Raw genomic sequence first — 14661 nt, forward strand, 5'->3', positions numbered from 1 at the left:
AAGATACATTTAACGCGTTAAAAATGATTGTCACGCGTTAAAGTTGTATTTTTCTCATCTTTTTACGCGGTAACCTTCTTTTAACGCGTTAAACCCTCTTTTATCACGTTAAACCTTCATTTTACGCGTTAATATTTATTTTAGTGCGATAAATAATTAATGACGATAATAACAAAATGTGCTGAAAATTAATAAACTTTATCGCGTTAATTGACAAAGTTATGACACATGTGGCCATTTCATTTAGTAACTTTCGAGTAAAATCTGACGCCTTAAAACGTTGTTATGACGAAGGAAGAAAATATTTTCGGTCATTTTTTGTAGTTTTGTGCTTAAATCGCGTTAAAAATTATATAAACGCGTTAAAACTGAATTTATCGCGTTAAATGTGATTTTATCGGGTTAAATGTTAACGCGTTACTTTATCGGGTTTTTGACATGATCGGCCTTTCATAAACTTATATCGTATATTAACAAATCTAGTAGTACCAAGTGTACCCAACCCTACCGGAGCATCTGATTTCACCTTATGCTTGTAAGGTTTATGCCGGTTAATCTATATATTTTACAAAAGTACTGAGTATTGTCCTATCAACTCTTGTTTATATTAAAGTCCTCTTGATATCTTCAAACCATTACGCTATATGTTTCATGTAGATTTCACACTAACTTTGGCGTATTCAATTTATTTTAAAATTAAAGCATCAAATTGTCATCAGAGATCAAAATAAAGTATGAATAGAAAATCGACAACTGACAGCTAAGCTAAATACATGTTTCATCATTTCATCAGTAACTTTACGCACTGTAAATTGTAAAAACAGACTCAAATTTACTAAATGATGTTTGATTTTGCTATTGCCTTGTACATAGAACGGTGACATAGAACTAGACTAATTATGATAGAACTTTAAGAATATCAATCACTCAAATCCAGACTATTTCCGGTAAATGATCAATGGCATTACAAATTTTAAAGACTAAGACACTGCAAACTAATCTTTAAAAAAATGACAGAAGAGTCAAAGTTTGCAACGTTATTTATATAAAAAATATTTCAAAATAAAATAATTGCATTCTTTGTGAATGTCTGTTATTTATAAGAATCTAGTCATTACTTTGTCTAAGAATAATTGGCAACTTTTTATTTGATAAGAAATGTTAACTCGACAGAAAAAATGGTGAAAACACATGTTTAACGTTTCAAGAACTTTCCTTTGTTAAGTGCAAGAAACGATAATTAGCGTCAAGACATCATTCGGCTATTAAAGCAAAACTTCCAATGTCTCCAGTGAACGAATACAGTGTTTTGTGTATATAACACCTAAGCATCTAGGGGTTTTTCATGTGACCTCTAAATATTATGGTGTTTCGTCACATAATTTATGTAAATACTTCAGTGCATAGCTCATACCTATCAACTATGCTTTTTTTATTTGATGATTTAGTCATGTGATCTAAAGAGGAAAGACGAATTCGTTAATATAATGGTCCCTGTGAGTAAATAAAAGTAAGACGGAGTTGTCCTGGCCTTGCGGTCATAACACTTTCGAGCACGATTTTTGTACTCAGACTCAAGAATCAACCAATCAAAATGCTGGATTTCGTGTTTCGAGCATGATTTTTGTGCTCCGAGCACTGAGCAAAGTTTTATGACTTCAACCCCTGAGCCAATAAGCTTGTTATACTTGTTTACATAAACAAGCTGCAGCCATAGGTCTACGGTATTCATCAATAGTGAGTTAAGTGAAATAATCCAAGCTTAGATAGGTCAACTAATAATTGCATAATATGTACGTTTCATTATAATACGTTATTTTGATCGGCTAACAGCAACCTCATGTCATTCTGAAATTAAAATTTATTTCAAAATTTCATTCATGATGACATCGTAATTTATTTGGCCTTTTTTATTTTGTTTTTATTCTAGCGTCACTGATGAGTCTTTTGTAGACGAAACGCGCGTCTGGCGTAAAAACAAAATTTAATCCTGGTATCTATGATGAGTTTTTTACAACCACTGGGTCGATGCCACTGCTGGTGGAGTCTTAATTCCCCGAGGGTATCACCAGCACAGTAGTCAGACTCGTCAGTGACGCTCGAATCAAAAAATGTAAAACGGCCAAATAAAGTACGAAGTTGAAGAGCATCGATGACAAATATTCCTAAAAGTTTTGACAAATACAGCTAAGATAATATATTCCTGAGGTAGAAAAGCCCTAGTATTTAAAAAAATCAAAGTTTTTTCAACAGTAAATTCATAATTATGAACATATCAATGATATCTTAAGTCAACACAGAAGTGCTGACTATTGGACTGGTGAAACCCTGGCCTCGGGGGAATTAAAACTCCACCTGCAGTGGCATCGACCCAGTGGTTGTAAATAAACTCATCATAGATACCAGGTTTGAAATCTTATATCTACGCCAGACGCACGTTTCGTCTACAAAAGACTCATCAGTGACGCTCTAATAAAAAAAAATGTTAAAAAAGTCAAATAAAGTACGAATTGAAGAGCATTATCGCCTACCGTTGCTAAAGCGTTATTTTATTTTGTTTAAAGTTGTTAGATTCAATCGTTTCCCCCTGTTATTAACAACACCTCTTGATTTTCCTATGCAAGGCATTATATTATATGCCAAGCAACCAATACAATTTAGCATTATTGTGTAAAACAACTCATATCCTAGACTAATACAATTGATGCAAAACATCTTAAAGTTTATTCATTTTTCTAAGTTATGATATTTTGTTGAAGATCAAACTTTTTTTACAAGCAACTCTAATTTGTTTCTTCTTTTTTTCCCCATCATAATAAACAATTAAAACAAACAATTTATATAATAAATTAATATCACCAAAAGCCAAATGGTCACCATGAACACGTTGAAAATATTGACTGCAATATTGTATCATATAATAGCACGCGAACCAATATTTATTTTCACATAGTTTTGATATTTTCTACATGGCAATTAATAATTTGGTGTTTACTTTCATAACTACATTGACAATGTCTGCATTTATAAATTTGTGCCAAGGTTTTCATTTAGATAATACACCCGTCATAACTTCAAAACCCATTCGTAGAATAAGACATTCGTGACTTTTTATCAATCAGCTGTCTGTCACATTTGTTCAAACTCAACGAGGACTTCCGGTTGTCTATTCAAAATATATCGATTTTTTTATCAAACGTAGGATCTGTATACATATATATATATCACTGTATTGATCCGCAAAATCCTGGGGCAAAATCGTTTCAATTATGAAAAAAATATAATTCAAATACAAAGATTAAGTATATAAAAAGGAATAAGATACCAAGGAAAACAAAACCCTATTGGGACAAGAAGGACAAACAACACTATGGTATAAAAAAAGCAACTGATAAACCAGTCAACAGAAAAGTTAATATCGAGCCAAACGACGTTCTCTATATCTGGTCCGACTTCATGTATTTTGGAAGGTAGACCCATCATCATTTAACCGTTTATGAAATATCCGGAACACACCTGTGTACTTTAAGTCATAGAATATCGTATCAATTTATTTATCATATCAATGTGCTACTGGAATGTTGCTACAGATAAATGGAAAGCTCACTGTGAGAAAATTAAAATCTTCTCTAATGTTCTTGAGTTTAGTTTTCTACCAACCCACGTCGTCAATTTCAAGATGTAAGTCAGCACATTGAGCAGACCAACTGTATATTTTCGGCATCGTTTATTTGAGTTTCAATGGACTCTATGCAACCAGTTAAGACACCAAACTGTTCAGTGTACGAACTTCATAAAACTGTGGAACATAAAGTAAAAGAATTATATTTTTTCTGACAAGTGCTGTAAGTCTATCTCATACAGAAAATAACCAGCTGCTGAGGATATAATGAACATAGTTTGTTCTCATAGGAATGCATATTGAAAGAAAAAAAAGACATCACCCAAATGTAATAACTATGTGGTCTATAATAAAAATAAAGATGAATCATAATGTAATCAGTCAATGTCTTCAAAATATCCTGTATAAACTTCAAGGGTTCAAGTTATGTAAAGAATATGGTCAAATGCACTGCTCCCATCTAGTCAGCTAACTCCTTGCTTAAATGAGGTGTCTGTTGGAGCATTGGATGTATAAAAACGTAGACTCGTGTGTTTTGGAAGTTGGAAGATAATCCCATACGCACCACAAGGCAACAACTCATTTTCCAGTAACTATCCAAATTTTCAGCACTTCATCCTGGTCGATCATTACATGCACAACCTACATACAAGGTCAATTTGTTCATACACAAAATATCTTCCATAAACTCTACCAGAAACACTCGTGGTACAGCAGAATTATACGATTAGTTATGAGCGTAAATGTATTTTATAAAACATTGAAATATGTCGATCGAATATACGTTTTTTAATTTTCATTTTAACTTGTTTAGTGTAAGACCATGTTGGAGTCCTCAGTATTGGGGAAGTTTGTCAAAAAGGAACAGTCATCTATATAACAACGGTTTATTTCTTGAATGCCAACATCCTTTGATCTACCGACAATTTACCTGTAAAATTATGTTGGCGTTCGAGGAATAGGTGCAAGTAGTTATCACAACAAAAGTGCATGCTTATCAAAACAATCATACTAATTAAACATGATAGGTAAATTACAGGTAGCTCAATCCAATTCATATTTGTCAAGTTGTTGAAAGTCATTTTTTGCTGTTACTGTTCGAACAGTATGGATTTTCTTAAAATAAATAGAGTCTTTCAACTTTGATGTGGCTTTTTTTCTATATTTTCATAGTTGTGTGTGCTGTAATATCCTCCAATATTAATTGATAGTTTTTTTTTTTTTATTTCGTAGCTCGTATTGGATTACATTGTGTTATTTTGTTCAGTTGTTCAGGATAATTGTTGGTTATTATAGTAAATCTTTTTTTTGTAAGTGATTCATAAGATATTGCTTAGTCACATCTATCAGAATTATTGTTACCCTTTGTAACGGATTATCTTGAAACTGTGTTGTGGAAGATATTTTTTTTCATAGCATACAAAGAAGAGAAATAAATCTATTTTGAATCATATATTATTTATTTGTGCACAGTGCACACAGAAAACAATACAAATAACATAAGCAAACATTTAGCAAATTGACAAAGAGCACTACATATTTGATCTGATAACAATTGTTGAATAGTTTAAACAAGCACTTTTCACATTTATAGTCTATTACAAGTGTAAAAGATACGATGCTGAGTCTGCAAACTGTACAGTTGTCATCTCTCTGTTGGCGTGTCGCTGTTTCAGGTTACCGAGTCTGGTTTCAATTTCTCTGTATTTTCTTTTTCTGTTTACCACCGGCGGCGTACTGCAGCATTTGACATTTTGAAGCAGCTTCTTGGCGTTGTAACAGCTCGATCAACTTGTAGATATTTGGGTGTGGAGTCTGGACGATTTTCTTGATATTTGAGTGCCACCCCTCTAAGTTGTTGGTTGTTCTGGGTCCTACAGTGTTGTAATGGTTCCACAGGTGACGGTTGCCTTCTATCCAGTACTCGGTCACGTAGTCTGTAAATCTTGCGGTATTGATGTCAGTATCTACATTCTCTAAGTCTTGGAGAGACTGAAACCAGACGTCCTCCACCTCATCAGTTGGCACCATTGGAAGAACTGCTGCTCGTCTCACCAGTCTGTGGATGTCCTCGTTGTTCGAATATGGGACTTGCAGGCCACACTCTTGAGTTTTGCGCCAGATACACTTGGTGTAGTGGAAAAAACAACCTTTCTTGGTGATGCCAGGAAACACTGTAGATGCTGCATTGTGTGCTGCTGTCTCGTAGTCTAGTACTATAGTCTCTGGTTGAAGTTGCAGTTGGTTGTTTTGACAGTAATCTTTGAGTAGTTGGAAGAAACGGTTGTAGGTTACCTGGTCTTTCCCTGGTAGTAACGCAAAGACGAGTGGATACATAGCCCCATCTACAAAGCTGTGTAGGGAGTATAACTGGTAAAAAGTAGACGGACAACTGTAAAAGGTGCCATCACCATACAGAGTAGAAGCTGCTGTCAAGTGGCTCAAGTTGAAGTGGGTGCTGAATATCAAGATACGGTCTTGGTCTCCATCATCAATGAGTAGGAAGTTATCACCAGTTGTCGTCTCTCTCCATTTACCCTCTAAGTTGATCTCCTGTCTTGAATTTGGTAGTTGAGGTATCGTCTTACTGCGCTGGGTATAGAGTGATGTCTTGCATGTTGTAAAGGTGGGCATACTCTGGACTAGTCTTTCAGAGTCGTTGTCCCAGTCTCTGTTGCGTAGTTTGACTAATTCGTCTTCATATATTGTTGGTACTGGAGTGCTTTCATGAAGACATCTTTCTTTCATTCTTTTGAGTACTTGATCAACATTGAGTTGAACTGGATCTGAAGGATGATTATGTAGATCTCTGATGGCAACTGGTATTCTGTTGAGTGTGTTAATGGTAGCTGTGCAGTCAGACTTTACACATCTCCAGTAGCATCTGTCTCCCCGTTTAGTCTTTACTCTGTACTTGTAGTTATTGTAGACCAAGTTTTCTTTGCCAAGACGATTCTCAACAAACTGTATATTTAACTGTGCATTAGCCATATTTAAAAAATGAATGACCTGAATTGCCTATCCTCCCCTTTTATGTGCACATTATTGACTTGGACATGTGCTCACTCGGTGTCAGCTTGGGCTGTGCTCATACTCACACAGTTTCCAGCTTGGAAGTCATCAAATTTTTTTAATTATTTTTTATGATTTTTTAATTTTATTAATTGTTTAATTGAAAATTTCATTCGGTTCACATTAACTAATAAAACGTTAAAATGATGTGAAATTAAACAAATCTCTAATATACCTTTTTTAGTTTGTTGAAGTAATTGTATCTAACTAAAATTTCTTCAGTATTTCTTATATATCTTTTGTTAATAAAAACATTTCCATTCGCATGATTATCTTTCTTTAACAAAAAAAAGTAATATTTTTTTTAGAATTTATTTGATTACTTTAAAATTCATAATAATTTTAACCAAAATTCTACTATTTTTTTTATCAAATGTTGCAATTTTATCAGGTTCACTAATTATTTTTAACAGTTAAATACTTATAAAAACATTTGAATAGTTATAAAAAACACCTATTGTTATTATATAAACATCTATTGAAATATTTTTGTTGGCATTCAAGGAATAGGTAACATATAAAATGTTGGCATTCGAGGAAGACACCATAACAACTACAACTAATGTACACTCAATAAAGGTAACAGTAGTACCGCTTTTCAAAGTCATAAATCGTTTCAGAGAAAACACATCCTGCTTACAAACTTAAACCGTGTGAAACACATCAACTTTAAAAGGAAGGACAGAAACACTGAAGTGCAACAAAAACAAACGCCAATGCAACATACATAGAAACAAACTATTTGATGACAACTGCCATATTCCTAACTTGGTAAAGGACATTTTAAGAAACTAACTCATTTCATTTTAAATCTATGTATGTCATAATAGCAGTAGATGAGAATGATTTTAATTAAACGTCGGAAATGTTCTCTATTGTTAAAAAAACATACATCGTTGACACATGCTGGTTCAGTCACATAAATCCAGTTCTGTCATTGAAACTAATTAATAATGCAAGATATTAATTAGGAAAATGCACTGTCTGCGAACGGAGAATGTAATATATATGGTCTTTAATAATCATCAAAAACCATTTTCTATCGAGGGTAATGCATGCGGAATTGTTATCAGTCGTGCGTTTAAATATAACAGAGCTTTAGTACCTGGATAGAAAATCGTCAATGAAGTGGAGAAATTCCCAACGGAGTGAAATAATAACTTAATACGTTAAGCAGAATACATTATTTCCTCTCTTTACGATTTTATTGCTTAATAAAAAAAAATCGGTATAATTTATTAAACATTGATATGAATGCATACTAATATTTAGTAAAACAACGTTTAATAAAACGCATGGGCGAATTTAAGTATCGAAAACGATGATGGGCGATCTCATGGATTTTTATGAAATATAACTTTTTAACCCCGCCACATTATTTATGTATGTGCCTGTCCCAAGTCAGGAGCCTGTAATTCAGTGGTTGTCGTTTGTTTATGTGTTACATATTTGTTTTTCGTTCATTTTTTTTTACATAAATAAGGCCGTTAGTTTTCTCGTTTGAATTGTTTTACATTGTCTTATCGGGGCCTTTTATAGCTCACTATGCGGTATGGGCTTTGCTCATTATTGAAGGCCGTACGGTGACCTATAGTTGTTTATGTCCGTATCATTTTGGTCTTTTGTGGATAGTTGTCTCATTGGCAATCATACCACATCTTCTTTTTTATATTAAGCCGCGTAATCCTTATACTTTCTATCATACAAATAAAAATGGAATCTGATGTTCAGTGGTTGTCGTCTGTTTATGTAGTTCATATGTGTTTCTCGTTTCTCGTTTTTTATATAGATTAGACCGTTACTTTTCCAGTTCAGTGGCGGATTTAGAACTTTTCCTAAGGGGGGCCCTCTCCAGTCATGCTTCATTGATTCCCTATATAATCAACCAAATTTATCCCACGAAAGGGGGCGTGCCCCCAGGGCCCCCTGGATCCGCCTATGCAGTTTGAATGGTTTTACACTTGTAATTTTGGGGGCAATTTATAGCTTGCTGTTCGGTGTGAACCTATGCTCCGTACTGAAGACCGCACCTTGATCTGTAATGGTTTACTTTTATAAATTGTGACTTGGATCGAGAGTTTTTTCATTGGCACTCATACCACATCTTCCTATATCTCACAAACATGTAATACACATTAATGTCGCAAGAAAAGTTCAGCTGACATTGACTTTAAGTAGCTGTTTCACGAAACCGCTTTGAGGAAAAAACCATCTACAATTTATATCTAAAGTAATTGACGGATTCAAAATCCTTTATGGTTGGTGTTTAACGTCACTTTCAGCACTAATGTGCTATTTCATGATTGTCAGTTTTAAATGTGGATCATTGAAGACGGAGTGCCCGAAGAGACCCTGATGACATAAGTTTAGGGTATTTGAAATGTTTTCACATTTTTGCTGTTTCCATGTACCCGCTACCATTATTCCATATCCAAATGCCCCATCTATACATGCCAGTCAACATTTCTGTGAAGTTTCATTACATTTGGAGCATTTTGAAATTTTGATATTTGCTCTAGTTCAATGGCAGTGAGTATACTATTTCCGATGTTTGTTAAAATCATCCAAAGCCTATATATAGTCGATATCTACATTGTATGATAATTTAATGATTTTAAATTCAGATATCGTCAAATTATTTAGAAAAAAGAATCACAGAATCACAATATGTCACCCCAACTCTCCGTTGAGGGTTCCATAATTATTAACAATTAATTTAATAGTTTATTTATAGAATTTTCGTCATTGTTATTGTATGACAATACGTGAGAAAATATTACCAACAAAACGATCCAGTCGCAATTCTTACTTTATTTTAAGTTTATAAATAATTATTTTTCCCATTTGGGATGTTTTGACTTCAAGAATGAACAAACTAGTGTCAATATAGCCATAATTAAAAAAAATTAAAGTGAGAATGTAAAATGAGATGTCTAAAAGTAGTTTAAACCGAGTAGGAATTTGACAAATGCATAATATATAGAAGCTTCTATATGAGTATAAATAGTTTAAACTGAGTAGGAATTTGACAAATGATGCATACTATATAGAAGCTTTTATATGAGTATAAAGTAATTAGATATAAATTGAAGAGTTACATAACATTCGTTGTATGCTATCATTGACTTGATTAATATTATGTTTCGGTTGCTTTGCTGTTAATTTAACAAACGGTTATTTATTTCACTTGGCTGGGCGGGGTTAAACCGGTTCGCTTATTAAAGATTAGTCCATGTATAGACAGGAGTTTTAGGATAAACTCATCAATGATGTATCCAGTTATTCGTCCCATATTATACACTAAGTTATTTTGTATATCCGTTCGATGACACTGATAGGTATTTAGAAATCATTAATCATTATAACGGCATTCATCCTTATCACACACATCTTCAAATAGACTGTCATTATGCAAATTAAAATGCAAGCTCCGCTCGATCAGTTGAAATAACATTGGTAATAGACGGATAGAAAGTCACAGGACAAAAACATTGTATGACAAGACATTACATATTGGTAACAAAGTAGTTGAACAAAAATACACAACACGAATAACAAACATTTCTCCTATTATAATCAAGGAGAAACTATCGCAAAACGGAATTGTAACCTTTTGTTCTGTCTTTTTTGACCTGAGACTTGCTGTCCTAGTTGTCTATTCAACTTGTCAACACATTAAAATCAATCTGGTCCAGTAAGTTACCTAATATCGGTGATTATTACAAGATGAGATAAGAGATAAGATATTTTATTGGTTCAAAATTACAGAATTGATACCAAGACAATAAACATTGGTTATGCACAAACATACAAACATTTATTACATGATGGTTGTAATATTGAACTTTATAGAGCATGTACAATGTGTATACAATGGTATTATGTTCACTGAAACTTTTAGTATCTATGTTATGAAACTGGTCACTTCTCAGAAATCAATATCAAGCGTGTTTATAACTACTTGACAATTAAAAATAGGTTGGTACCGCAGTTGGTGAACTAACGTTGCCTGGTGGTACAATCCTTCTAGTAGTCAGTTCATTGACATTGCCATAATTTATACATAATACATGTTTATTAAATGTTCAGTCAATTAATAATGAATTATTTGTGCTTAGACCACAGAGATAACTCTTTCTGTGAATGCGGTATTGGCTATACTGGTATATATGATATTTGCCTCCCAATAACTTTCCGCTGAAGCGTTCGTTCCTGGTGAGGTTTATTCAAGATACACGTGCCATATGCAATGAAAGTTATAACGGAGTTGATACGTGTTTGTTACAATTAGATTATCATATCAGTTAGCTACTGCTGATGACCGACTTTTCCCAATACATCTAGAGGGAAGGTACCATTACTAGTCTTAGACGACTGTCAGTCCCGGAAAGTATTTGAATGATACATTCAGTTTGAACTTTTTTGTTTGTTAATAAATTCTATAATAGTTTACAATGTATATGAATATAAACATGCAACTCCCACAGTTGACCATTGTCAGTTTTGGCTGTACAGTTTAGGAACGTACTGGGTACTGATATAATGTGAATAAACCATAACATCAAAAATACTATCTCAAGCAATGCATTTATGTAAAGAGAACCTCAGATATATTTGATTATAGATGAAAAATCCAACCAAGATGAATAATTTATTAATACGAATCTTAACCTCGTTAGATTCTCCTAAATGTATCAAAATTTGTCAATTATGCAATATGCATTGGAACGCATATCTAATAGATTCAAAGATAAATATATTACACGAGTCTCAGGAGAAATTCGGTCACACGTCAAAATAAGACCATTAAGATGTACCAGACACGATAAAAGGAACGGTCTCCACTTTCATCTCAAATTGACCTTTTATGACAAACGAGGGACGAAAGATACCACAGGGACAGACAGTCAAACTCATAAATTAGGACAACACTGCATCGTTATGAATTTATTTCCTAAAATGACGAAGGGTGACGCTTTTTGATATGTCATTAGCAGATGCCAGTCTACAGATAAATAATACTCATGGGCTAAAAGTAACATTTTTGATGATAAAAGAACTTGGGATATTTGGAATTGAACCTATTAAAAACAAATGTAATCATAGGATAGAATGACTGTATCATATTAACGTAGTGACATGTTCAGTCGACATATTTTTTTTCTTGTATGAATGGCTCTATTCATACCAAATAGTCTAATGTCTAAATGACAACTTGAGTATTTGCAAATCTGTATATATAGCTAGATATTGCCTGGTCAACATAAATTTGCATAAATGATGATTTGATAAATTTTCCAACAATGATGAAATCAAACCGCATTGACCCTTCAGATAAAGAAAAATCATTTTTAAATCAGTTTTATTTTGATAAAAAAAAACTATAGTGTCTAAATAGATATTTCTCACTTTTCCACACTGTAAACTCACTTCAAATTTAGCGGTTTATATATGCTCAATATGAAAACACGTTAAATAAATGTTTGCGTCCGAAGCGTTTTTCTGGTTAAAGCTCATATCGCTTCTACGATGCAAGAAGTTCCTTAGTAATTAATTGACATCGCGAAAGCGTTCTCTATTCAATTATTCTCATTATCTAGCAATAAAAGACGTTTCCATGAATTAAAACTGTAAGAATAAAACCAAAACAGAATTATCATTAGCCGACAATTGATAAGCAATGATAAAATGAAATTCTATCTATTGAATTAATTGTACAATCGTATAATTGAATAGTTACTGCACGGCAAAAAATCAATCCCAACGCAGACAAACGGCCCAAGGCCTGACAACAAGTAGTAAGAACCCTCGTCGATTCGTCATTAATGTTTCATAGATCCTCGGGGAGTTTATCACCAAATAATTAACTGTATAAAACATTTACTCATCAGCTTTCTAGATCTGTTTATCTATTCTATCCTGTATTACAAATGCTTTATGTCGGCTTACCTCGCAAATCATGACTCGGGTATTTGACTCTGCTGGGCAGATCGCAAGCAGAAACCGGAGCCAAAATACGTAGACAGCTGAAGTGAAACATGCACCCTTCTTATTGTTTGCTAGTAGGCAGAAACGAGCTATTACCTTTCAAGGTGAATGTCAGCATGACTGACTTTATTTTGGTCTAAACGTATCTTTATTAAAAAAAAAGATGTGGTAGGATAGCTAATGAGACAACTCTCATCAAGAGACCAAATGACACAGAAATTAAAAAAGCTATGGGTACGGCCTTCAACAATGAGCAAACAAAAGATATTATTTTGTTTGTTACCATGTTTCCCTTTCAGTTCGACTACATACAATGCCTTACCCCTTATTGACTGCTGTACACCTATTTTTGACATTTTTACCTATTTTGTCTGTTTGTTTTGTTCAGTTCACGCATCGGTGACAATATAATGGAATTTGATGAGACTGTCATACAAGTGAGAGGTTTAGCTAGCTATAAAACCAGGTTCAATCCACGATTTTCTACATTAGAAAATGCCTGTACCAAGTCAGGAATATGACAGTTGTTATCCATTCGTTTGATGTGTTTGAACTTTTGATTTTGCCATTTGATTGGGGACTTTCCTTTTGGAATTTTTCTTGGAGTTCAGTATTTTTGTGATTTTACTTTTTATTTTTTTAGCACTTGTTATATAAGCTACAAATCTAGAAAATCTAACAGTTTTAATTTATTTATTTATTCTGAGACGGATGAAAAAGCTCAAAATTACTAACATGTGTGCTGTCTTTTATATAACTTAAACTTTAGTGTTTTGGTTCTACTTTTGAATATGTTGAGGATTTATATATTTTTTTCTTAAATCATTTATAAATGCACGCATTCCTCTTTCTACTAGACTGACTAGATATAATTACTTAACTATAAATGGATTATATTGTGACGTTTTTACGAAAGTAAGAAAACTCAAGCAGAAAAAGATAAAAAGTTAATAATATTAAGACATGTATGTTAATTCAGCGGAACAGGAAATACAAAGTTGCAAATAATGTCAATTTTTAGATTACCATTGAAGTAGAAATCAGAAGATAGCATTTCTTTAAATATCGAATTTCTATATAAAATAAGCGCAAAGCTAACAGAAACTGTGTTTTCGTTTAATAGATTTAACGAAGAAAAAACTGATTTTCCAAATGTTATATGTGTCTTTTAATAAACGACAATTTTGTAAATCTTCTATGTTGAACAGTAAACACGATCAACATGGAATTAATTGTTTATTATAACTTGATTTAATATGAATTTGTACTATACATTTTGTAATTATTTTCACTGAAAAGATCCTTGTATGAAAATCATAACAAAAACATATATGTTGAAGTGAAAAGTTTTTGTAATGATTTTCATACAAGGGACTATATGCAGTAAGATTGATATCAATCTGTTGTGTTGATGTATTTAACCCCTATCTGAAAAAACCCCAGATCATTGTGGATTATTGGGACCCAGGGTGACCCCTTGTATGACGAATATATTTTAAGTATTATTCAAGGTTTTACTCGCTTTATATTTTTTCATATAGAAAAATGTGAATCCCGGCGCCATTGGAGTCAAGAATTTAACTAGAGCCTGTGTCGCTCACCTTGGTCTATGTGCATATTAAACAACGGACATAGATGTATTTATGTCAAAATTGTGTTTTGGTGATGTGTTTGTAGATCTTACTTTATTGAACAATCTTGCTGCTTACAATGATCTTTATCTGTAATGAAATTGGTCCAGAAGTGACAGTGGAAAATATTTTGTAAAAATTGACTATAAAGGACAATAACTCCTTAAGGGGTCAATTGACCACTTTGGTCAAGTTGACTTATCTGTATCTCTTACTTTGCTGTACATTGTTGCTATCCACAGTTTATCTCTATCTATAATAATATTCCAGATAATAACCAAAAACTGCAAAATTTTCTTAAAATTACCAATTCAGGGGCAACAACCCATCAACGGGTTCTCCGATTCA

The 14661-nt window shown here is 33.1% G+C and overlaps 1 protein-coding gene and 1 long non-coding RNA gene across 2 annotated transcripts in view; both read right to left on the bottom strand.

Moving 5' to 3' along the window:
- The window catches only part of LOC143070678 (uncharacterized), a 39453-nt gene that overhangs the window by 9275 nt on the left and 15517 nt on the right, over window positions 1–14661 (bottom strand). The window lies entirely within an intron of this gene.
- Window positions 5315–6646, bottom strand: LOC143070928 (uncharacterized). The gene has a single exon (XM_076245027.1). The coding sequence runs from the start codon at window positions 6611–6613 to the stop codon at window positions 5315–5317; it is 1299 nt and encodes a 432-aa protein (XP_076101142.1). The 5' UTR covers window positions 6614–6646.

The sequence above is a fragment of the Mytilus galloprovincialis genome, chromosome 4, assembly GCF_965363235.1.
Source record: "Mytilus galloprovincialis chromosome 4, xbMytGall1.hap1.1, whole genome shotgun sequence".
NCBI lineage: Eukaryota > Metazoa > Mollusca > Bivalvia > Mytilida > Mytilidae > Mytilus > Mytilus galloprovincialis.